Below are 24,341 nucleotides of genomic sequence, written 5' to 3' on the forward strand. Positions count from 1 at the left end.
AATATTGGCTCGTTTCTAGTTTTTAAAAATGGAGCCAGTTGTTTGTACTGATGTAACTGTTCATTTTGACGAGGTGGACGGCAGAAACTGGGAGTATTTCCTCAAGGGAAATACATTTTCCATAGTAACTAAACTTGGGGATCTAGCTCCTGGCCTCCTCCTCCTCCTCGGAGAGGCTGAGGTGTAGCTGGAGGCTCTCCCCCACCATGGGAGAAGCTCTCTGGATCCCAGGCTCCGGCAGAAGGCGGCTGCCGTGGGCCCCGAGGACGGGGTCTGGGCTGGCTGCTCGGGTCCCAAGGCAGGGGACCATTCGCTCCGCGGTCTGTGCAGGACACCGCCACAGCCAGGTGCAGGGAGCAGTGCCATTTGGCGAATACCTGGAGCTTTCTGCACCGTTTCCCTTTATCCTTTCTGGTACGTGGGAATAAGCACAGGGTAACAAGTCAGGCAAACCCCCTTCCAAACCTGGCTTGGTCTTTGACCAAAACAATCCCATCACGGAGACATCCCTGGCATTACGTGACTGGCGATGAGCCAGCCTGCCGAAACGGAGACTTTGACTGAGCCAGCTCCTAGGACTTGCTCCTACCTTCTCCTGTCTTGAGCCGGGTGCCCCATGCCGCCGAACGACCTGTGCGCCCCAGCCCACAGCCTCATCCCTGGGGCAGAACCCGTTCTGTTCCCTTGCCTTTCTAAATTGCTTTTAAGGTCTACAGGTATTTTGCTGGATGCTAACAATGATGAAAATACTTAAAATTCCGAATTGAAAAATATCCTTTACCCTTCTGCTTTGCACCCTTTTCCCACCGTGCCCTTACCTACTTTTCTAAATATTGCGTACAATGTTTTTAGTAAATAGAAAGGATATTAGAGCAGACAAATGATGTTTACCCACCAGCTCCAGAAAGGTGTTTCTGGCACCAATTCACAAGTTACAAAAATGACTTACACTGAAAGGGACAAGGAGTGTCTCTTTGTGTGCAGGGTGCTGTACAAACAAGGAGGTCCTGGTCTCTGACGGGCTTTCTGTGGCATTACCACAAACAATACTAATTCTTAAATACCTGCCTGCCTTTAAGCACTTAAGTAAATAATTGTATTGATTGTTGTAGGACTATTCACATGCATAAAACTAAGCATATATTCAATTACGTTGTGAAATCAGGGGTCGAGTGCATTTTGCATGCAAGGCATTTTTAGCTGATTAGTATGTATGAACTTACTTGTTAAGACCAGCTTCAAAAGGAGCTAATGTGGCAATCGGTTTTTTGGGCAGGGCAGTGGGGGAAAGGAAAAGATTTTTTTTCAAGATGGATCTAAAGGCTTTCTTATACTTCAGAGACTCCTCACCAGAACCACGATTACAGGCAAGAAAGGCAGCAAGGAAGTCCCCCAAACCAGCGATCTCTCCAAGTTTAATGTGAGAGCGGTGTAAACTCAGAACTGCAGATAATCCAGGGGGAAATCAGGGGGTTAGTGCCGAGAACTGATGGGGAATAACAACTGAAAGAGCTTTGGTTTTTCTAGGCCGGCGGGAGGTAGCTCATGCTAGGAAGCCTGCCAGCTCCGAACCGATGCTGGGAGCTTTGTCTCCTTTGGATCGTAGGAACACACTTTGCAGTCGAACTGATCTGAGAGATTTTGATAGTAAAAACAGCTGTCTCATTGCAATGATGTTTTTGTTCCATTGTCAAAATTTTGAGTTAAATCCATGAGTGGGCTGCAGCTTGTTCAAACCCTGAACTCAACACCCTTTGTGCTCCTTTGGCTTTTCCACTGCGGTTCATGGGATATCCCCTTCCTGAGGAAAGGGCTAGGTGTAATAAAAGCCGTCGGGGCGAGGACGCGCAGGTCTCCTCCGATGCCTCCCCGGTGCCGGAGAGACAGAACCGGAGCGCTGCGCTGCGCCTCAGGCTGGTGAGAAGGGGGGAAGAAAGAGGAAGAGCGAGGTGTGGAAACAAAACGCCCCAATGCCGCCGTGGCCGGGCTGCATCCCCAGCGAGCAGGTACGCCGGCGGGACGGGGCAGCGGCGTGGCACCCGCGCCGCGCGTGGGGACAGGCCGGCACGGACACGGGGACGCGTGGAGGGTGCAGAGGGTGGGAGGGCCTGGCCCCCTCTCCGCAGCACCAGCCCCCCGAAGGTGCCCGTCGCCCCTCTCTCGGATGTGCGGAGAATCGGAGGACGCACCTGACGGAGGGGCCCGTCGCACCTGACGGAGGGGCCCGTCGTCGGGCAGGAGCCGACGTCCCCCTCGAGGTGCACGTGCCAGAGGCCGCCTCCGGCTCTGCGCTGGCGCGGGAGATGGGGCAGCACCTCTGTACGGCCACAAATCCATTCTGGCTCCCTTGAGGAGACCGGAGCTGGAGGGGAGATCTCCCGGGGGGCTGCCACCCCCCGGGGAGCCGGGAGCTGCCTGAGGCTCAGCCTTCGGGAGCGCAGAGGGGCGGCTTCTGCCAGCGAAGCCATTTCTGCAGGTCCGCAGGACCTACGGCTCTGTGGCACAGCGTGCCCAAGAAAACCAAATTCCACAAAAGCCCTTCTTTTTAAATTGACGCTTAAAAATTGTCACAAGAGATCAGTAACGCAAGGACTGCAGCGAGAACGACTATTTTGACGGAAGCAGAGCCTGCGGATGCGGTGGTATTCAAGAGTCCGAGTTTTAAACCACGAATCTCTTTTAAAAACTTGCAGCTAAACGTGCGTTGATAGCACCGAGAAAGATAAAACCGTAGCTGCGACAGCGAAAAAAGCGCGTTAGCAGAGTACCTGCTATCGGCGAAAATCCCGACAGCCGTGCTTGTGGCGGGGGAGGCGGGGAGGCGGCCGGGCCGGCTCGGCTCGGCTCGGCTCGGCTCTCCCGCGGCCGCACCGCCGGCGGCGGGGCCCTGGGGGCCGCCTGCGGCCGCAGCCCGGGGGCTGTGGGGCGTCCCGGCCGCGGGGGCCGCGGGAGGCTCCTCCTCCGCCGCGGGCAGCGCAGCGCTGCGGGCTCCGGGACGCCGCCGCGGCCCCACGCGTGCGGTAGGTGCGGCGCGGACCGGCCGCCCCCGACGGCGGGCGGCCCCGGGAGGGCCCCGCGGAGCCGGTGACGGGCTGCCCCGGGGGGCGGAGGGGCCGGGTGTTCCGGCCGCGCTGCCGGGCAGCCACGGGTCGGATGAGCCCGTTAAAAATCCCCGCGCCGTCCCTCCCTCGCGCTGCCTGTGCCGGCGGAGCGGCCGGGGCGCTCCGCGCCGCTCCGCACCCGCGCAGCCCCGGGCGGCGGGAGGCGCGGCGGGGAGGGGGGGGTGGGCGCGCCCGGGGCGCAGCGCGGGGCGCGGAGCCGCCGCCCCGCTCCGCTCCCTTCCGCGGGCATGCGCGCGCGCCTCGCACATGCTCACTGCGCCCGCAGCGGGCGCGCACACTCCGCAGCGCTACGGCTCCGCGCTGCGCCTCCGGTGAGTGCGGGCAGGGCGGTGCGGCCGCGGAGCGGCTCCTCTCCGCGCCGGCGGCAGCGGGCTCCGCAGCGGGGCTCCGCTCCGAGGTGTGAAGCCGCCTCCGCGCGGGGCGGGGCGCGGAGCGGCGGGCTGCGCGGCCGCGGAGCGAGGCGCTCGCCCCGAAAGGCGCCGGGGGAGCGCGGTGACCCTTCCTCCGCGGGCGCGGAGCGGCGCCGGGCGCAGCGCGGTCGCTGCCCTCCCTGGCGTGAAGCGCGGCAGCCTGCGGAGTTGCGACCACGAATTAACCCAGGTAGTTAAGCGATGCGCAGCGTAGCGTTTGACTGTACCTTAAAGCTGGCTTCGTTTAGTAATTATTTTAAAAACTGAAGCGCGCGTTTAGATAACATGAGTTAATGCTCTTTTTCGCGGTTGTTCACAGGGGGAAAACTTGCACTGTGATTTATGCAGTTTAAGTAAACTTTTCTGAGTGTTAAATTATGCTGGAGCCCAGAGAATGGCCTCTAAAGGAAATTATTCAGGGTATACAACTACTGTTTTTCAGGCATTTCAAATAATGATATATTCTGTTGTATAAAACTTTAATGGTTAAAATGCATATGGCTAACCAGTGAACAGTTTATTGGTATGCATCAAATTTATCAGCAGGAATTTTGTTCAGCGTAGTATCGAATTCACGCATCCCTTAGCGCTGTTAAAGGCAACGGCAGCAGTGGTTTATTGTTTAATCCTTCTTGTGGACTTTAATAATTTACTGAGGGTGTTTTATCTCTGCAGTGCCATCCAGAGAGGGGTTCCCTCCCCCCAGTATATTGGGGAAGCATGTCTCAATTCTTTCTGTCTGGTCCCCAAAAGACAGCGTGTATTTAAACTCGTTGTTTTAAGTCTAAACTGATGTTTCTTAGATCCTTTCATACATCTAGTGTTGCATTGTTTTGTGTTACGTGTTGCCACGTACAGGATAAGTTCTTTCTCCTTATCCTTTTTGATCCGAGTAAACCATTTCTATTCTTAAACAAAGCTGAATTTTTATTTCTACTTTGAAATTCAAGGCATCATGTGGCCTCAAATGTTACACATGCGAGTAGGAAAGACTTGCAGTGCAAATGCCTTGAAAATAATCAGTGCTTGCAGCTTTGGAAACATTCCAGAAACTTTTTAAGCATGTTTTAAAAATTCACTTGAAATGGCACAGCGGCTGATAACTTTTTTTTTTTAAGCTAGAATAATTAAATCAAAATCTTAATGTGTGATGCAAAATTAAATTGTGAAGGTACTGAGTCAAATCGTCCACGCAATTCTTGTGCCTCTTCTACTCCCCCACCGACAGGTCAAAACATTTGGCTAAATAACAAGCGGTGTACTCGCTTGGTTTTAGGCTCATCGATGTGTTTTCCTTTGCTTTGTTTAGCCTGCTCCCCTCAGCTCATTTTCTTTTAAAATACTGCGTAGAGACTTGATTCCCACGACTCACTAACCTTGTCACCATTATTTGGTTGAAATGTTTGAAATGGGCTCCTGTTTCAAATATCTCACAGCCTTGTCAGTCTTAGATTTCATTAGAAAAGCTTCATTAGGGAAAAATAAAAATGTTGTTGATAATTCCCCCTCCAACAATAAGTCCCATATTCAACGACATGATGTGTGCGATACGCCTTGATTATAAAAAGGAGTTAACGCTCAGGTATTCGTACGAAGAACTTGATTCCGGACTGTCACTTACAGAATCTTGTGCGTTGCCGTGTTGTTGTGCTTAGGTGGCTGATAGGCTGGATTTTGCTGAAAATTAAATAGTTTAACTATTAATCCTGCAGAAATTAGTTGCATGTTTAACTTAAAGCCTGTAAGGCATCCTGCTGAAGTCGGTGTGGCTGTATTTGCATGTCAGTGTGTATATGTACACACTGCTGACAAAGAAAATAATTAAAGAAGTTAGTAATTTTCTGCTGTCTTCCCAACTCTTATTTATGATGTGTAGTAGCAAAGCAGCTATTCTGAAATCAGCTATAATTCTCTTCAGTAAGATTTGTTTCTTCTGTGCCAAATTTTGCAGTAACCAGATGGTTTTAAGGTGTCTTCAACTGGAGAACAAGCAAAAACAGTGCTGAAGACTAATTATTCCTTGCACTCAATTTCTTCTGCAGTAAATTCGCAGGTTGTTAGAGTTAATCTGTGGAAATGATTGGTAAGGTTACTTGTGCAGTGAAAAATGCTTTCAAAATTTTGTGGAAACTAGCAGAAGTTCTTAGACTGCTGGGAAGATATTTTTGCATTAATTTTGCCTGGCTGGAGTAACTTCTGTTAGGGACGAACTGTTAAATGAAGTTGCAAATTCAAATCCTTTTCCTAAACCATTTTCAAATGGAAAACCATGCAGTTTTAATCTGAAGATTTTTAATGTATGCCGTCAGTGGAGGGGTCATTTGGTAGATCGAGTAGGGAAATCTGGTACTGCCGTTTCCAATGGGTGCTTACCGTATGCAGGCGTATTATTCACAGCAGTAGCAATATAAACTTGATTAGTACATGGTGTAGTCTCCTGGACCCACAGGTTCTTTTCATTAAATTTCACATTGTACTACAAGGGACAGAAAAACAGTTATACCAAGAAGGAACAAAAACTATGTTCAGAGCTATAAACAATGGCATATACAAAAGTAAAGCCATTCAGGTTTTAGATTTATCCTCCATTTCAGTGACTTAGTTTAGTACAGGTTTTTTTTGTTTGTTTGTTTTTTTTTTTAAGTGTATATCTAATTAAAAAAATGATATAACTACTCAAACCTCTTGGCATGATATTCACTTTGATATAAACAGGTAGAACTCAGCAGATCTCTGTCCCTCCCTTTTCTACTGACCGTCCTGGTGGGACTGTTTGTTAAGAGGTCTCATCAGAAAACAATTGTTCATGGCAATTCTTAAAACAATAGTTCATCTTTATTTGCAGATCTTAACTCAAGTAATGATGTTTAACAAGCACCTTGTTTTAATCAGGTGAGGATAAGCCCCTCAATTAGGATGCTCATCTGGGCTGGGTCATTTGGGGCCTGGAGGTGTTGCCATTTGCAGGTAGATTTGGTGCTCCCAGAGCACTGAAGCAGGAGGGAGGAGAAAGCGGGAATAAAGATTTAGGACGATGCAGTCATCTTGCAAAATGTTTTTTGATCATGGCATGCAAAAAGAGATCCAGTTCCCTTCTTTGGCAAGCTGTTCAGTCGCTCTTGATTTACAGCTGAAAGAGGTGTGAGAGGAAAATTGGATCCAAAATAGTGGTCACTGCATAGATGGTTCCAGTGAGTGTGTCACAGAGCGGGTATTTAATTAAAAATAGTCAAACCTCTTTTCACTCGCTCCTTCTGCTTGGGCTTTAATTATGTATTTGAATTATTTCAAAGGTGTGTAAAACGAGAGGAGAAAGATTACGTGGGCATAATCCTTCCCATTTAAAATTATTTGTCTGCAGCTGCCTAAGTCCTAGCATTAGGAGTCCCATATAAACATGTTTATTTAACATCAGCGTTATCTGTTAGATTGTACATGGTTCATTAACATGGAGAGAATACTTTTTGTTCAATAGTGTGGGAGCTGCCAGAGGTCAGAAGAGGTTGTTTGCCTGAAGTCGAGATGGCATCTTGGCTTTGCTCTCCTTCTGTTTGTCACCTCTGCTGTCTCCGGGACATCCTTCATTAGTGCCCCGCTAAGGTATTTTCCCTTGCGTTTATGTACGGAGGCTCTGCGGAAAGCCAGAAGTCTGCTGCAGGGTTGCGGTAAGGTTTATGGGGAATTTTAAGGAAGGTTTGTTGGAATTTGTGGAAGATTGTTTTAGTTGGGGTTCGATTAGAAAAAGCGGCTTGGAAAGGGAGGGGAGAGGAGAGGGGAGCCCGGGACGTTGCTGTGGTGCCCACAAATCGCGGTATTTTACAGAACTGGGGAGACGGGGGTCGGATGGCTTGGGGAGTTCAGAGCGTTTTGTGTGCCAGCGAATAACGTTTTGTTGGTGTGGTTGTGTCGCAGTCGGACTCGAAACCGCTGTAGCTGGTGGTGACGCCGAGCTGGGGCTCAAGAGGAGAGGTGGCACCTCCGTCTGCAGGGGACGGAGCAGCAGCGGGCCCTTCCGTCCCGGCAAAGCTTGCGGGATGCTGTCCGCTCGTCCTCCTGTCGGCTGGAAATGTGCTTGGATATATGAAACTGTATCAGGGAGACTGGAACTACCTATGGAAGTAACCACGGCCTCAAGTTTGAAAAGGTTACTTAAAATGTTTTAATGTGATTTATGTATACAAGCTAATAGCCATGCGCTGCACACAGTATTGAGGGAGAGATGGGCACGCACACACATATGCACAATTTTATTTTTTATTTTGAGCTTCTTGAAAGCGTTTCTGAATGTTTCTGACAAGTTGGTGAATTTGTCGAGCCCAGTTTGGATGGTGGGGGCTGTTTGGGCTTTTTTTTTTTGCCTTGGAGGGAAAAGACAATTTAAATTTTTGTTTAAAAAAAAAAAATAGAAAATTGCCTTCTATGTTTTTTATCAAGCAAGGACCCCTGGTAGATCATAACCAAAAGGCACTGAATAAAATGAGCATTATTGTAGAGATCAAAGTGGCTGTGGAAGATGCAATGTGAATGAAGCATACCACAAATGTGCAGTTTTTTTAAAAGCAAAACAATAAAAATAGAAGGGATTTAAAAAAAAATAAACTAAACTTCTGTGTTGATTATAAGTTGTAACTGGAGTACACTGAGGGCCTGAATATTGTTTTAAAAAAGCCAGCAAAACAGCTATTTCTAAAAAATAGTAGGTTCCCTCAGAAGGGTAGAGAGAGAACAAAAATAAGTGTTATATCGGGGGGGGGGGGGATGTCTGGTGTAGGTTTTTTTTCCTTTGAATTATTTTCAACAAGTACTTACTCTGTTCTGTATTTTTAAGAAATTATGTGGACAGCAATTTTGTTTCTTTACCAAGGCAGTGAAAACACCAAGAATCCTTTTTATAATTTGGAAAGAATGTCAAAAGAATGAAGTAGTTAAACCTAAGTGTATTAGATCATACGCCTTAAATGCATAAATAAGCATAACTGCAATCACAGAAACCAATGTTAAAACCACCAGGAAAACTCACCCACAAACCCTAATGACTTAAAGGGAATGACCTCAGCCATTGTGAAATTTGTGCCGATTTGTTGACTGACATTTTTTTGTAGAAGCAGAGCGCGTGTTTCGTTAGGTGTGGGATTTTGGTGCTTGAAAGACTGCTGGGGATTTTTTTTTTTCTGTTGTTGCTGCCAGGTTTGAATACAAAGGGTGAAAACGGGATTGAGGCCGGGAGAGCCTAGATATGATTTGGGCCTTAGCAATTCGAAAAGCAGGTGAAGGGTTTGTTATTGACGGACAGACACCGGTAGAAATTGATTGAAGTTTGTTTTTCAGATGTTAGAAACTTCCTCGATGATAGCCCATTTCGAACTTATTCCCAGCTGGTTTCCTCTTAAGGAAATGAAGGTTTAAAGTATTTGGTTACAGACCTGAGATTTCTTCACGTCCGTGTCTTTGCGTGAGTGCTGCATGAAATGCCGGTGCCATTCATCTCCCCTCTGCTTTTTGGAGAGGAAATTGATGCGCGGTAGAACCTCAACTTGCCTTTGCTGCAACAATAATTCAGGGAAATGGAAGTCTTGAATTATTTCAATAATAGACTTCTTTGGGAATGTTTTTAAATAAACGAGTGCTCCAGCCTGCGAGCCTGGCCAGAGCTAAGCCACTCCGCAGACAAGGTTTCTCTCTGCTGCCTGTTCCTGGCAGCGGGCTCCTACTTTTCTGGGTTGCAGGGATTAAAGAAGGTCCAGATTTAAACTGCCCCTTCTTAGATGTGCAGAAAGGCTTAAGAAAATCAGTAATTTTATGCTGTTTGGTGCCTAATTCTAGGCGTTCGGTCTCGTGGTGCGGAAATTCTCATTTGCCATTGTTGCTTTTGAGAAGGAAAACAGCCCAGCTAAATAAATAAATAAAAATCCTAAATAAAAAGAACGATTTAATGCTAGTCAGCCCAGATAGTAACTAGTTAACCCACAGAGCGTTGACGCCTCACTCTATGCTGGAAAGGGCAGACTTCACGGAGAAACTCAACCGGAGGAGGAAAGCCGGGTACTTCCAGACAAAGACAAGGGGACGTGGGGAAAATTTCTTAAACTCAGCAAATGCTGAAATGCCTCTCGGATTACTCAGGCACCCACAAGAAACAGTGAGGGGAAAGTGGGGCAGGCATCTGAAATTTTTTTTGTTTTTTAAATAGGTTGAGTAAGCGAAGCGATCTGGGGGCCCCAGTTATTTACAACTTAGCCTGCGCACCACGCAGAGAGGCTCATCAGCTGTCTTAAAGGCAAGTTTGGCATCTGTTGTAAATTGTGTCTTTTGATGACACGTTTGATTCAGCTTTTTGCCGTTTAATTGTCCTACAGCTGCTTTGAAATAACTTTGATCAGTTTTGAATATAGATCTGTATCACCAGTTTGATTCCCCTTGCGACCGCTCTTCCGTGCTAAATTACCATCTTTAGACTTTAATTGTAACTATCTGATGAGTCTTCGTAAGCCAAGTCAAAGTGTACTTACAAAATACTTTACTTTCAGTAGATGTTGACAACGGGTACTTCAGTTTTGTAAACTGAAGTACTGCTATGCAAATTTATTATTTTTTCCTGTTTCTGTGGCTGAAACAACTCAAAATCTTGTTTAGAATTGAGCAATACTTTTTATTTGAAAAAGATTGTTTTTCCACCCTTTAACAAACTAAACAGCACCATTTTTTATGAAACACGACACTTTTATGAGTAAAGCATTTGAGTGTTGTATTTGCTGTGTCCAAATTTTCCCGTTTTTTAAAAGGCTAACTTTATTTTTTGAATTTATAAAAACTTGGGTTTTGCTAGCTTACGTTTGGCAAGTGCTACGTTGATACTACTACTCTCCACTGAGATACAGAGTTAGGAGTAAGTCAGCCTTAATGCTTGTAGGAAAATAGGTAAATTTTCTCCTCCTTTGTGTTCAACTGTGGGTAAATATATTGGATCCAGTCCTGCTGCCACTGCGGTTCTCGATCATTGCACTCAAATAAGGGTTGACCCCTTATTGAGAGGGAGCAATTTGAAATCTTCGGTACTTGTTGCACAAGTGCATTAAAAAAAAAAAAATTAAATCGCATCGTAACTGCTCTCGATGCAAGTCCAGTTGACTTCTGCAGTGCCTGAGCACTGCAAAACGGGAGGGGGAATTGCTGTTTCTGTGGTATCCGTGCTCCTAGGCCTTATTTGCAACTCGGCAAAGGTTTTCAGCAGCGGTTAGCAAAAGCTGACAAATCCACGCGGGGTGGGGAGCCAGTACGGGTCCCTGGGAGGGAGGTGCCGCAGCCCCTGCGGTAATGCTGGATGTAACCTCCTGCGTCGAAAGACCTCTGCAACGTGTGACTTAGTACTTGGTACATCATCTCCTCCGACCTAATACTCTTTAAGTGTGTTGGTGGAGTTAGGTGTGGAACAGGAAAATAAGGCAGGCACTAATTTTATTTATTGAAATAAAATTATCAAGATCCTCGTACTGTTTAGCCTTGGTAGCCTGTTGCGTAAATATCTGCTTTAGAGGAATCTTGTTTTTAATAAAATTCAGTTCTCTCTGAATAACAGGCAAGCTTAGGTCTCTGACCTAAAATATGTAATCGTTCAGCAATGCTGTAAATGTGTGTAACCCTGCACAAGGCAGTGTAAGATAACTTCTGCGTGAAAACATTGACAGACCTTTGCTGTCTCTCCTTAAAATGACTTTGCCCTCTTCAATATCTCTGCACCTGAAAGTTTTCAGTTGTGGTTCGAAAGAAGGCGTATTCTGCCTATTATGTATGATTTAATTTTGTTTGTTTGGCAACCATCCTTCCTGTTCACTGCAGCAGATGAATATAATTTTGGGAAGAGAAATGGATGGGGAGCGGGACTAGGGAAGCAAACTGAGTCTTCTGTAAAATATTTGAGATCCAGCAAAACTTCTGGGCTAGATTAGTTTTGAAACACCACTCATGCCCCCCTGCAAAGTAGGGGTGTGGTGTGGAGACAAATGCTTGATTTGGAATTGAAAGTAGTAAAGAATGCTGCTGCTAATAGTCCGATGCATTGATGTTGGAGCCCGGCGCTTTCCTTCTCAAAGCCTTCTCCTTCCCCCAGCCCCCCCGCCACAAATCAGGATTATTCAATCACAGCAGCGATTTAACTGTATCTGTGGTGGAGCGGGATGGTAGCTTAATGATGCACAGAAGCGTTGTGCCCTGGTTTAGGCCAGGAAGTGGAAAATGAATATTGTTTTGAACTTGAACTTCGTGAGCAGACGGAACTCCCCTGGGAGGAGCGGGGGAGTGATGCGCTGTGCTTGTAAGCAGCACTGTGGGATCTTAAATATCTAGTCGTGTTTAACACTTTGGTTTTACATTTCTGCCTTCTCATTGATCTTCCGCTCCTCCTTTTTTCCTTGGCAAATAGAGGAAGAAACAATTGCACATAGACTTCATGTACGGTATTTATTGATAGACCCCCTCCTGCCCTCCCTTTGCTGGTCGGGCAGGAGCCTTAAATTTCTGTCTTGGTCCTGGTGTTACTTTCAGCTGTAAAATGAACTCTTTCACTGCCTGAGTTACTTAATGGGCCTGTTATAACATGGAAAATTGACATAATTGATGATTAAGAGCACATAATTGTATGTGAAGCCATTCAATCAGAAGCTGTAAGCCACTTGTGTAGTACTTAATATTAATTATGAACTATAGAAGTTTATCTGTCTTATAAAGTGGAAAACCCCACTGAAATGACACAAAGCCTGCATGGTTGTGAAGTTAACATTTTTACTATCAACTTTTAATAGGATATTACTATTAAAATATTACTGACCACTTTCTAGGGGGAAAAAAAAAGAAAAAAGGTAAAGCTCTGCCTTTGCTGAATGTTTTTGCCATATTTCATTGGCCTGTGACTTCAGCAGACTACCTAAGTTTTTTGGGTTTTTTTTTGCTCTACTTTGGCTTCTGCTTTACAAGTTCTTCAGCAAAGAATAGTCAGTGCAAGACTTTACCTTTTCTTACAGACTGTGTGGTATCTTCTGCAGATTTTTAAAATACTGTTCCCTGGTAAGTTAGATAATTAAACAAAGAACGGAAAAGACTTTTTGCTAACTTTTTGACGGTGATACTTCTACCTATGGTATATATGTGTGTTTTGGTTCTCAGAAAGGAATAATATGTTATTTTAAAAACAACATTTAAAATGTAAAGCTAAAATTACATTAATTTTCAAAGTAAAATTAAATACATGTTCTTTATGATAATATCTCCCCGATCAAGTTCACAAGACTATTTTAATCTTATATGAACACAGTTGTGGGTTTCTTTATTTGTGGTGAAGTTTTAAATGTAGTAAAATTAAGTCACTTTAAAAGAAAATTGTGTGATGATTTATTGTAGCAGAGTAGACAAAATCCCTCTAGAGATTTTAATATCTTCCACCTGGTATAGAAATGAAAAGAAAATATTCTTTAGCTGGTGACTAATTTGTCACTAATACCCAGGGGTTCCTTCATTACAATGCAAAGATGTCAGTTTTAAGAGAAACGTACAGCGAAAAAACCGAGTGCAGCTTCCTGTTGCAGACACTTACGGAAAGGAGAAAAATAAAGGTCTGGAGAGCAGCTGAAGCAGTGTGAAGGAAGGCTCTAAAGCTATCAATCAGGGCAAAATGGCTGGGGAAGGATTGTACCTGCAGGCTTCAGTGGAATTCATTAGGACACGTTCGAGGAGGAAAGTCACTCGATACGACTCCAGAGGAGGAGCTCTGACATGTAGTAATACCCAGGCTGGCGCTCAGTTCTCCTCCAAGCTGCATGTACTGCACTCTGGTAATTGTTTGAGGAGGAACTGTATTGCTAAAAAAAGTCACGCTCTGCTTACTGATGGCTTTTATACTTTATCGCGATGTTAAATGAATTGGGTCCAAGACTTTGTTCAGATGTAATCCTTTGTAGAGGATATCTGCTGACAGCTCAAACCTGACGACAGAGATCACGGTGTCTCTGCCACACCAGTGTCTCGACAAGTCATTTTTCCCAGCAGAGAGCTATTCCAGTGTCCAGACACTTGCGTAGTGTCATCACTTTGCCTTTTGCTGCTGTAACAAAACTTTGACTCCACTCCTGTCCTTGCAGTACTGCTGTTTCACAACAGCTCAGTATGAGGAGGGGGAGCATAAACCATCGCGATACCAGGAGAGAGCAGAATGAGGATTTCTGTCTCCATCCCTTAAGAAACCAATTCTGCGCTTATGTTGCACGTGAGTAGGCACAATAAAATGTGAATAGTGGATATAAGACATCTGCTTATGACCAGCTTTAGAAACGTGAAGTAGGCAATTGGCAATGGCGGCAGAGTGTTGGCCTGTGGCAGCAGAGTATCTGCAAGCAGCCTCTTGTCCGCTTTACTGGTGCAAGAATTGCAGCAACTGGTCTGCTTCCCGCTGCAGGAGTGGATGCTCTCAGGTGGAGCAGGTATCACTATCCCGTGCCCCTGCAGCAGCAGCAGTCTGGCTGCTTGAGGGCTTTCTGGTTTTCTCTTCCCCTACTTTTTAGTACAACCCAAAAAGTCGCTCCGGAAGCGCGTTAGCAGTAGATGTCTACGACAGAAGTAATGATTCGGTGGTAGGACTGCAGTGATGTTAGAGATTTGGGAAGAAGTAGTCAGTACTGCACCAAACAACGTACATCTTGGAAACAGCATGCGTAACAACTTTGTGGTAAAAGTGTTTATGTGGTGGGGGGAGCCCTGGCATGTCCTGCAGACTCCGGGCCATGTTAACACAGCTCTCTGTTTCTTGCTAGAGAGTAAGATTTAATCTCAGCCATTCTATGGTTAGTTTGAGAAAAGGAAGATTTTAGGTTCTGTCAGAAGCAGGTTATTGGAAAGGAAATTTATTGGTTTTGCTATGTTTCTTTCTGTTTTAGTGTATACTTCAGTCAGAGCACTGCGGTGAATAAGAAACATCTTTGTATGTGTGGTGGGTTGACCTTGGCTGGCGGCCGGGCACCCACCCAGCTCCTCTCCCACTCCCCATCCTCAACATGTCAGGGGGAGAAAATAAGATCAAAAAGCTCGTGGGTAAAGATAAAGACAGGGAGATTGCTTACCAATTACCATCACAGGCAAAACAGACTTGGCTTGGGGAAAATTAATTTATTGCCAATTAAAATAGGGTCGGATGGTGAGAAACGAGGGCAAGAACTAAACCGAGTCTGCCCACCCCCTTCCCAGGCTCATCTCCGCTCCTCCGTTCCCGATTCCTCTGCCTCCCCCAGGGCGGCGGGGGTGGCGAATGGGGGACTGCAGTCAGTATATAACATTTCCTTCCTACCGCTCCTTCCTCCTCCTCAGGCTTCTCCCCCACGCCAGCGCGGGGCTCTGCGGGCTGCGGTTCCTGTCAGGAGAGCTGGCTCCAGCCTGGTCTCTCCAGGAGCTGCGGCGCCTGGAGCACCTCCTTCCCGCCTTTCTCTCAGGCCTTGGTGCAGGCCTCGCAGGGCTGTTTCTCTCACGTTTTTCCTTTCTGCTGTGCCCAGTTTTGCCCTTTCTTAAATGCGTTTTCACAGGGGTGCCATTGCCTTCTCCGATGGGCTCAGCCAGGTGCTGCTGCGGGTCTCTCGCGGAGCCGGCTGGAAGCGGCACGGGGCAGCCCCTCACCTCTCCTCACAGAGGCCCTGCGGCCCCCGCTGCCAGCGCCTGGGTACAGACACCCCATACAGTACGGCAGAATCAGCACTTTATTAATTCATATTGGACTGTGATCTGGAGCGATTGCACAACCTGTCCGGTGGGAATCGCTGCTGGTTTTAGAGCGTTTTACAGCAGGGGAGGAAAGGGAAGGGTGGCACAGAAGGTCAGCCTCGCCTGTCCTCCGTCCCACCTGAGGTAAGAGCCTGATAAAAAGGAGCAGTCCCTGGTTGCTGAAAGCTAGAATTAGATCCAGCCTTTCAAAAGTCTCTGAATTGATGCTAAAAGACTATGTGGGCATCTTGTGGGCACAAGTCATCCTGCATGGAAAACTGAACTTGTGCGTTACTGATGTTTAAGGACTGAATTTTTTCGAAAATAATCTAATCGCACTTGTAGAGTAACATGCTGGCTGTTGAAATGTGTTGTCATGTTTTAAATGACTACCTGAACTAGGGACGTTTTTTTTTTTCCATGTTCAGGATCTTAGATTTGCTAGATCTGTTTTCTTGAGAGTTTTTTTGTGTTTCAGTTGCTTGTAATTTTGTAACTGCTCTGAAGATGGAGAGGCTCCTGTAGGGGACCTGTCCTCCTCCCTGTCTCTCTGGAGGCCAAGTCTTTTCATACGTTTGGGTTTTTTTGCATGTGTTCTATTAATATTCATATCAAGAGTGCAGAAACAGGTGGGATGGTCTTGCCATCAAATAGTGTCCATCGTCTGATTTTAATCATGTGTCCAGGGCTTAAATAACAGTTAAAATTTCCTTCAGATGTTGAGCTTCAGGGCTTTTCAAGCCATTAACCTGAAGCTTGTATGGCATCGTTCTTCTGCCTGATCTGTGCTGCAAAGGAAGATCTGTGTGCAGCCCCTTGCGAGCCACTTGCCGTTCCTGTTGGCGACGGCGGCTCTGGGCCTAGGAAGAGCCTGGAGTGTGCAGGGGAGAGGTTGGCTGAGGAGGGGGAAGGATCCTGCTGTTCTCCGTGGAAGTACGTTTGCTTTGCGAGGGATCTTGCCAAAGATTTGCCTGTAGCCGCTACCAAGGTGGTAAGCGAAGATGACTACGTGATGCTAGTGTTATTGCACATGTTAATGTGCCAGATGCTCTGTTGGCAAACTAGGATTCTGCTGGGCTTCTTTCTTCTCAAGAGAGCCTTACGTTTATGCTTTTGTCCTGGGAAGCAAGTTAGAAAAGTCATTTGAATGGCAGTCAGCTCAGGAGAGAGCTCTATGTAAGCATTTTTATGCTTAACCTGACAAGCCAAAGTCTTGCCCCAAAATATTGTCTGCCGCTCTACAAAGAAACTGTCAGTCTTTCGTTAATCATTCAGCGGTCCTTTAACTATACGGTAAACAAAACCCACCAGGCCTGTGTTGTCCTGCTTGCAGCCAATTCTCTTTTGCTCAACACCTCATGCAGAACTCAGTTTGAAACCCAATCTAGCGAGGTGCTGCCTCCCCCAGCAGACATACTATTAAGGGCCCCGATGTCTCCTTAATGAAAGGGTTTTGTTGTGCCAACACGATGCTCTCTGTCCTTACTCAAATGGATGCTCTCTGTGTTGATGCAGATACCATTACCAGAAGAAGTAGTATGGAACCTGCAATCTTGTGGTCACTGGAACTTAAAATTCTGTAATTATTCTTGGCGTATACTCTTAAAGGTTAGTGAATACTGGGCTTTTTTCGGAGTCGCTGAAAATCAAGCCCTGAGTTGTGTTATGGGGGTTTTTTGGGTTTTTTTGTTTGTTTGTTTTTGGTTTTTTTGGTAGTGCTTCAAATGGTTGATACACCCTTGTGACCTTTGGAAGTGCAGTTTGGATTGTAATCCACAAATCAAATGTTAGTAAAGAAGTAATAGCTGGGATGTGACTTGTGGAGGCATTTTTCAGATGGTCCCCTGACAGTGAATGGTGAAGTGCTTAGAAGTTGGAGTATTACATATGCAAAAGGGAAGCCAGGGTTTAGTTGCCAAAATCTGACTACTTTAACTTGTGAGTTGACTGAATATAGGTGTGCTTTGCCCTGAAGTTTTAGCCTAGAAGTTACGCAGCAGTTCCCGACACTGTAAATTTGAAGACTTCCAGGCTCATTTAAGTGCTGTCAACCAGGGCTTGTGTTCAGTCTTAAGCATTTTTCACTTCAGTTAGGAAGGCCTGAAATAATCAGTCCTTGGAAAGCAAGCCGTGTTATCCTGACATGAGTTTAAAAGAAATATTTCTCCCAGATTGTAAATGTCCAAAATACACTGCTCAAATTTGTTCTGCTGAATGTTAACTTACAATGGTGAAGGTAAGTGACTGTAAAGTCAATTTTCATTTTTAATTAGTTGTATGCATGATTCATGTGTGTTTTATTCTCATTCCAATTCCCTGCCAGCCTTTTTTTTTTTTTTTATACTGCTGTGAACCTGTGAGTTTGTATTTCAAGGCAGTGCTTGTGGAGTGATGGCCATCGGCTCTCATCTTTGATAGATGTACTAAGTGCATTTTTGATCTGAGGATTTTGACTCTCTAGATACTGACAACTCAGATTTTTTTTTTTATACAAGAGAGAGATGATCCAGTTGTCTTTAACAATGCGTGTAATCTCAGAAGAGTAATACCCTATGCTTATCCCTTGAAAAGCTCTTCAGAAAAAGAATTGCATGGAGGAAAGAACCTGCCAAGCTTTCTTCTGCTTAAAAATGCTTACAAGTGTCCTGTAGCCAGCCACTATGTTCGCTGATACTAAACACCAGTGAGCAATCTCCCACCAATTCCTAAATGCTATTTAATTTTCTAGTTATCTAGTAGAGCTTTTTGGCTCTGTTTTTACCTGCAGTAGATGGCTGCCAAGGTATATGCATGACATGAAGTAAACTCACAAAGCAGTTTGATACCCCTGCAAACAGGACAGTACTGCAAATACCTGAAGTAGATGTCAAGTAAGAATTGCTGACTCAAAGTCTGCACGTGAGTGTAGTTTATGGATTAGGTGGGGTGGGCATAGTCCTCAAAGCCTTGTTAAATTAATCTGTTTGTCAGTTAACATTAAATAGTAAAAGTGGTGCCAACTTCAACTGTATTGGAGTATCTAATTGTAATCCTGTGTTTACAGGGAAGTACAGGTAGCTGTCGCCTAAGCAGTGGAGTAATTTGGGCAGACTGTCTTACTTGGCATTAGAAATACAGTCACCCTGCGAGCAACGGGACCCTCCTTAGAGCAGTCGTGTTGATAGATTGCAGGTATGGTTTCAAGAGTGGATTAAGCTGACTGAGAGCCGTGTTGACATGGAAAGAAGTGGCTTCCTCAGCCTGGCTGCATGTTCCTGTCTCCTCTGTGTTGATGCTAGTGGACATGCTACAAACTGGATCAACTTGCTGATCCAGCTGAGAAGAAAACCAGAAAAAAAACCAGTTTGTTGTAAACAGACTTGTGTGGCTGCAGGAGGCTGCAGGAGCTTGTGATTGGGCTGGGGAGAGGACAGGGTTGCATCTTTGGTCAGTAGTAAGGTCTTTGAATTTTTACAATTATTTTAAGCTAACCAAATCCCAAGATAGATGATGATACAGTTTTGCTGTTACCCTTGATAACTGAACTACCAGGCAACAATTTGGGAAAGAAGTCAATTTACAAGGTGTAGTCAACTTAGTTGTTGAGGATTAATCAGCTTGATGCTTTAGGCATTTTTTTCATGTTCCCTCTTTTATTTACGCATTTAATATATAAAATTCCAACCCTCACCTGGCTTGGACTTCCAGTAGCATGTGCCAAGTCCTGTCCTGCTCCTTCACCTGGCTCCCAAGGGCACTTTTGGGTAGGTATTTTTGGAATGTGCATCTTAAGCACATTCCAGAGGAGGTTCAGAGCAAGATGTGCAGCTTACTGCTGCTTTCTTTTAAGGCAGCCAGAGAAGCTGGAGGAAAATCGTGGTTGTGTATTGAATGATAAGAGTGCTTGCCCAGGTCATGGGAAGCCCAGGATGATTTCCTCCAGGCGCAGCCTGCGTGTGGCATCCTCATTCCCATTTGGGATCTTGTCAGAAGTGACTTGCCCAAAAGCTAACACCATGTTAGTAGGACAGTGATGAGAATCAGGAATCCTTAATTTCTGGGTTTCTGAACTCATTGGTGCATTGGCTACTTAAAGACCTTACTGAAATGAGCTATAGCAATCCCAATTTTTTGGTTGCAATTTGTACAATTTGGAAATTGTATTTTGAAGTAGCATTAACTCTCCCTTCAAGCGGGGTTGGTGGGATTGACTGACTAGCTATTTTAATTACTGAATGTAGGTTACATATGTACAAGAAAAACTTATCTCTGACAAAAGCATATTATATCTTGGCTCTTAGTACTAACCAGCTCAACTTTAATTTCACAGCTTGCTGCCAACAGCTGCCTTACTAAGACATAGGACTCATAATAAATGAAATTTCACAAAAAAAAGAAAAATGGAAACTTTGTTCCAGCTGGATTGAAAAGGCAGTTGGAGCATTTCTAGGCTGCATATAAAGCTGCCATCCACATAAACATTTCAAATTACTTTTTCATTTTTAATAATCAGGATCAGACCTTTTCTTATTGAGGCAAATGCAAGATATTAGAAACATACAATTTCATTCAAAGTCCATTAGTTATTGAATCCTGTCCAAAGTTAAGCATTTGAAGTGTTTTGGGAGAAACTCACCTTCTAGTTTCATGTTTTTGACAACCTACTTGGGCGACGACCCTGAAACGAGCAGACCGCTCTAGTCCTGCTTGGTGGTGCTCAGAGGGATGTTAGTACATCATTTGCTCGTGGAGCTGTTGCTTGTGTATTGTTGAAAGCCCTGCAGCTGATGAGTGCTTGCCCGGACTACCAACGGGAATCTCAGTTAAATTATCGCACAGCCTCTCTGCACATGGAAGAGATTAATTCTCATAGCCACAAACAGAATGAATGCTTTGTACTTAGTACCATAATGTAAGTTCATGCTGAAATACAGTGCCAGTAACCAGCTCCTTTACCAATAAATTCACAGTTCTAATAACCATGTGTTTTTACAGCATCCTGATCCCAAAGGATCAAAGAAACAGTGATTTATTTAGATTTGGGTCCCATCCCCCGTTGTTCTCACTCCTTCCCCTTGCTCCCCATGAGCTCGAAAGAGCCATGTATGAGATGAAACCCAACTGTTGTTGTATAGTCCACAGCAGGGAGGGACACTTTGCAAAACCACAGAAAAGAGCATTTGAGCCAGTAGAAATGACAGGAAGTGTTGTGGGCAGACAGAACACAAACACTAGAGCCTGCTTTGGCCAAGAGTCGATATCAACCTGTCTAAACTGCCGTAACGTTCCTTATTGACGATAAATGGATTGAAAGTTAAAAATTCAGCATCTTCAAAAATTGCACTATGCCTGTGGCGTACAACTTTGCTGCTGTATAGAAAACTTCCTTGAAGAAAGTGCTGATCTTCCCAAAACCTGGTTGAGGATGCAACTAACAATTTTAGTTCAAGACAGTGAAGTTGAGAAGTGTTGATGTGAGTGTCTGATGGAGCAGGTATGCTGTACTCAGAGGTGCCAGCAGCAGAAGCGTTCTGTCCTTTAGTTAGGAAGAGGTGAATAATGCTCACAAGGAGCATTACTGCCCTACAGCTGAGGTATTGGTAATGCGATCACGTCCCCAGACCTCCGTAAAGGCCCCTTGTCCTATTGCAAGCATGTGCTAAGACATCGTGCAACATCTCTTGTAAGTAGTCCCTGGGGGCTGTTAGGATTTATACCCCAAGGCTTTCCAGAGTTGTAGGGCTGGTGGATGTTCCTCATCAAAAGGCCAACCCAATACAAGGTGTCTGAAAATTTGAGTGACAAAACTATTTAGCAAGCACTACTGAAATTACTTTACGAAAATATGTTCTATGGTTCAGACAGTATTTGGTGGCTGTTGTATTACAGGAGCAGGGAGAGGTCCCAGCCCCGCTCTGTATGTAGGTGTAACTAAAGTGCTTCTTGCCTCAGAGTATTTATTTCTCATGACCAGGGAAGAATGTGTGGAAAACCAGTGTGGACGCAAGGTACAAATTGCCATGACCAGGTCATTATTTTGTTATGAATATATGTAAATATATGAAATATTTAAAAATGAGAATGACTGAATATCTAAAACTGTTCCCAACTCTAATACTTTCTCCTGCATCCAGCATATAGTGCAAATGTTTTTTTGACATTTGATCTATACTGTTCGTCAGTCTTTTATATACACAGAGGGATTTACTACTTTGTAATCAAGCTGCTGAAGAAAAACGTTGTCCTTTTATTCACTAGGGATGACTGTAATAAATTAGAATGGTTTCCCATTAGCCTTCCCTACTTAGTTGAGCCACTTAAAATTACTTTGGACTTTGCCCTTGTCTGACCTCCTCACCTTTGCTCAAACATTTCTGCTTCCAGGAGTGCAGCAGGGTTGGTCCTAGAGCCTTACTTCTGTGACTGAAGTTACAGTTCCTTTCGGGCTGGAAGCAGAATACCAAGGTGGAGCCCATTTGGAGTTACAAGAAATATTTAGTAGTTTTAAAAGCCTAATGCACAGCCTAACTCACAGGTGATCTGGCATCGTAGATTACTGGTAGTGTTAAGAGCTGATTATAGCTTGATTGCATGCATGATTTTCGGTAAGACTCTGTGCATGCAGATGAAGATAGGTTGGTTTTGGTTTAGGTTTTTTTTTTTTTTTTAAATTTTTATTGCTCCTGTGAGGTTTCTGTGGCAATAATGGCTTTACCAGCTTGTGGACAGAACTGTAGAGTTGAAACAACCGAATCTCTGAGGCTTGTCTGAGCACAGAAGTACATTTAAACAAGTATCCGTAAAGTTCTCTCTTTCTCCTGTCTATTAAATGCAACCTGAATTCCATTGATTGACAAAACAAGCTGCAGGCTTAAAACTGCTGTTCTGTCAAATGTACAACTCTTGTTTTATAACTCAGTGCCCCAGTGTTAAATGCATACACATTAATCAGTTGTGCTAAAGTAAAACGAAAGCCACGACAATAATTAGACAGTATATATGCAGTTCAGTTCTGGATTGTCATTTTTAGTTACGGTATGAATGGAAGGGATGGATTTCTTACTGAGTTCCCAAATCTTGTGTTCTCCTGCCTGTTACTTCTCTTTGCATTCAGGTTTTATACTTTTTGGTGGGCCTGGAATAGTAAGTAACTTGGAGGTGATTTGAGATGGTCTCGGTGCGATGTGATAATCTGGAGAACCTTAGAGAAGATACTGTGCTTGTAACAGCGCAGAGAAATACATGGCATTACTGAATGGGATTCTGAAATGTTCCAGTGACGTAAACGCTCATGAGGAATGGATAGAGGAATAGTGATAGGATTGAGAAGTTTTTTTTAACAATATAAAAATCACTTGTTTACACATAGGAGTCCGACCAGATTGACTTGTTTCTGTGCCAGGAAAGCAGGCAGGGCAGGCCCAGAATGACCCCATGTTTGTGGCGTACAAGGTGGTTCAAACGTCTGACTTTGGAGGCACCGCTAGTGGAAAATCCCCCTAGCTAACCTTGGGCATGCACAGCCTGATAGATGGCATGCTTATTAATGCTTACAAATTAATGGCTTATTTTATAGGCAATGGAACTGAATAGAGCTCCAACTATGTCTCGGCACACCCATATCGGAGACAAGTAAATGCGCTAGGGAGAGAGCTAATGGCGCCCTTCGGAAACAGAATGCTTGTGGGAAGGTAGCAACTGAAGAACAAGCTCAAATGGCATTTAGCAAAGGTATCTTGCAGTAGCCTACATTTATAGGAATTGGTAGCTAATGCTGGTCCATATGATTCAGGAAAAGTTCCGAAACTGTGCTATAAATCCCTGCTATTCCCATTCTGAAGTGTTTTTGTTATGCAAAGGCTAACTTGTCGGAACAGAAAAAGCAGCCATAAGATTCTTGGCTGGCCATGGTGAAGATCTCACATGTTAAATATTTTCAGCTATCTGTGATTATTCCACATAAGTAAAAATAACTGATAGTCTGCATGAATTTGAATAAACACAAGGAAACCACAAGCTGACTGCAAATGTTGCTTGAAGAAGAGAAACATATCCTGTATGTCACTGATCAAAATAATCAAATCACTGGTCTTTTCTGCTCAAGAGGATGCTGGGACTAGGGTAACTCGTGGGGGTCGTATGATGGGTTTCAGGTGCATTGTACGGCATAGGGAATATCTGCCCAAGAAATGTGAAAAACTACTGAACTTTCTGAGACTATTTTTGGAATCTCCGCTCATGTATCTTGGGCTATTGGGGTGCCAAGGGCAATATTGTGAGCAGTTGAGAAAAGGAAACATGTTCCCTAGTTTTGCAATTGCTGGTGCGCACTTGCATCCTGGGAGGAGAGCAGACCAAGCAGAGCGTTTGCCCAGTGAGGCTTGTCTCTGTTCCAAAGCAAACTCTCGGCTTTTTGCATATGAAAGTATGCAAGAATTCATAATCTGACCCTCTATATTATTTGTGTGTATACATAACCTGCAATTCATTAAAGAAATCCTTGCTGCAGCTCACTGCCTCTGCGCTGTCTGGGAGCGATGCAGAGATGAGAACGGTCTTAGCAATTGCAAGAGGTTTCATACAAAACCGCCAGCTTGAAAGAGCTTATCACTGGTGAGAGAATGATCTCTGGCATTTCATAAATCATCAGCAGTACTAACATGCTGTTTGGAGATTTGTATCATTAGCAAATTAATCATGTTCAGGAACACTCCCGTAGCAATGTTGGATGAGACCTCTGCAATGCCTTTCTGTCAAATAAACTGCAGAGAGGGGCCTGGGGGATGGGAGGTGGAGAGGAGAAGCCAGGCTCAGCTTTCATATTACCTCAGTGTTGTCCTTGATAGCAGTCTTTAAAAAATATTTAAACAAAATGACAGTGAAAAGCTTCTTAGCAGCTTGACATATGCTACAGGCAGAATATGAGGAAGGAGCGATTTCTGGTTCTGACATCTTCAGTTTCCGTCCTCACAGGAAGCATCCACAGAAGTTTGCTCAGTTGCCTTCCAAGTCTGTAACATCTCTGCCGTCCTCCAGCCCTGGAGTGCCAACGGTCGTCAGGCTGCTCTAATGTAAGGAAGAGCAGAGATGGTAG

General features: G+C 44.8%; 1 protein-coding gene across 2 annotated transcripts in view; it reads left to right on the top strand.

Annotated features, from left to right (window-relative positions):
- Nucleotides 1–3,368: 3,368 nt before the first annotated feature.
- Nucleotides 3,369–24,341, top strand: part of EYA2 (EYA transcriptional coactivator and phosphatase 2) — a gene marked incomplete at both ends in the record, with an annotated part of 101,150 nt that continues 80,177 nt past the window's right edge. For both annotated transcript variants that reach the window (XM_082325935.1, XM_082325936.1), the window contains one exon: nt 3,369–3,433. In XM_082325935.1, the coding sequence (XP_082182061.1) occupies nt 3,369–3,433 (65 nt within the window). The remainder of the gene's footprint in view (nt 3,434–24,341) is intronic.

The sequence above is a fragment of the Platalea leucorodia genome (genome assembly GCF_965183815.1).
Source record: "Platalea leucorodia genome assembly, chromosome: 13".
Classification (NCBI taxonomy): domain Eukaryota; kingdom Metazoa; phylum Chordata; class Aves; order Pelecaniformes; family Threskiornithidae; genus Platalea; species Platalea leucorodia.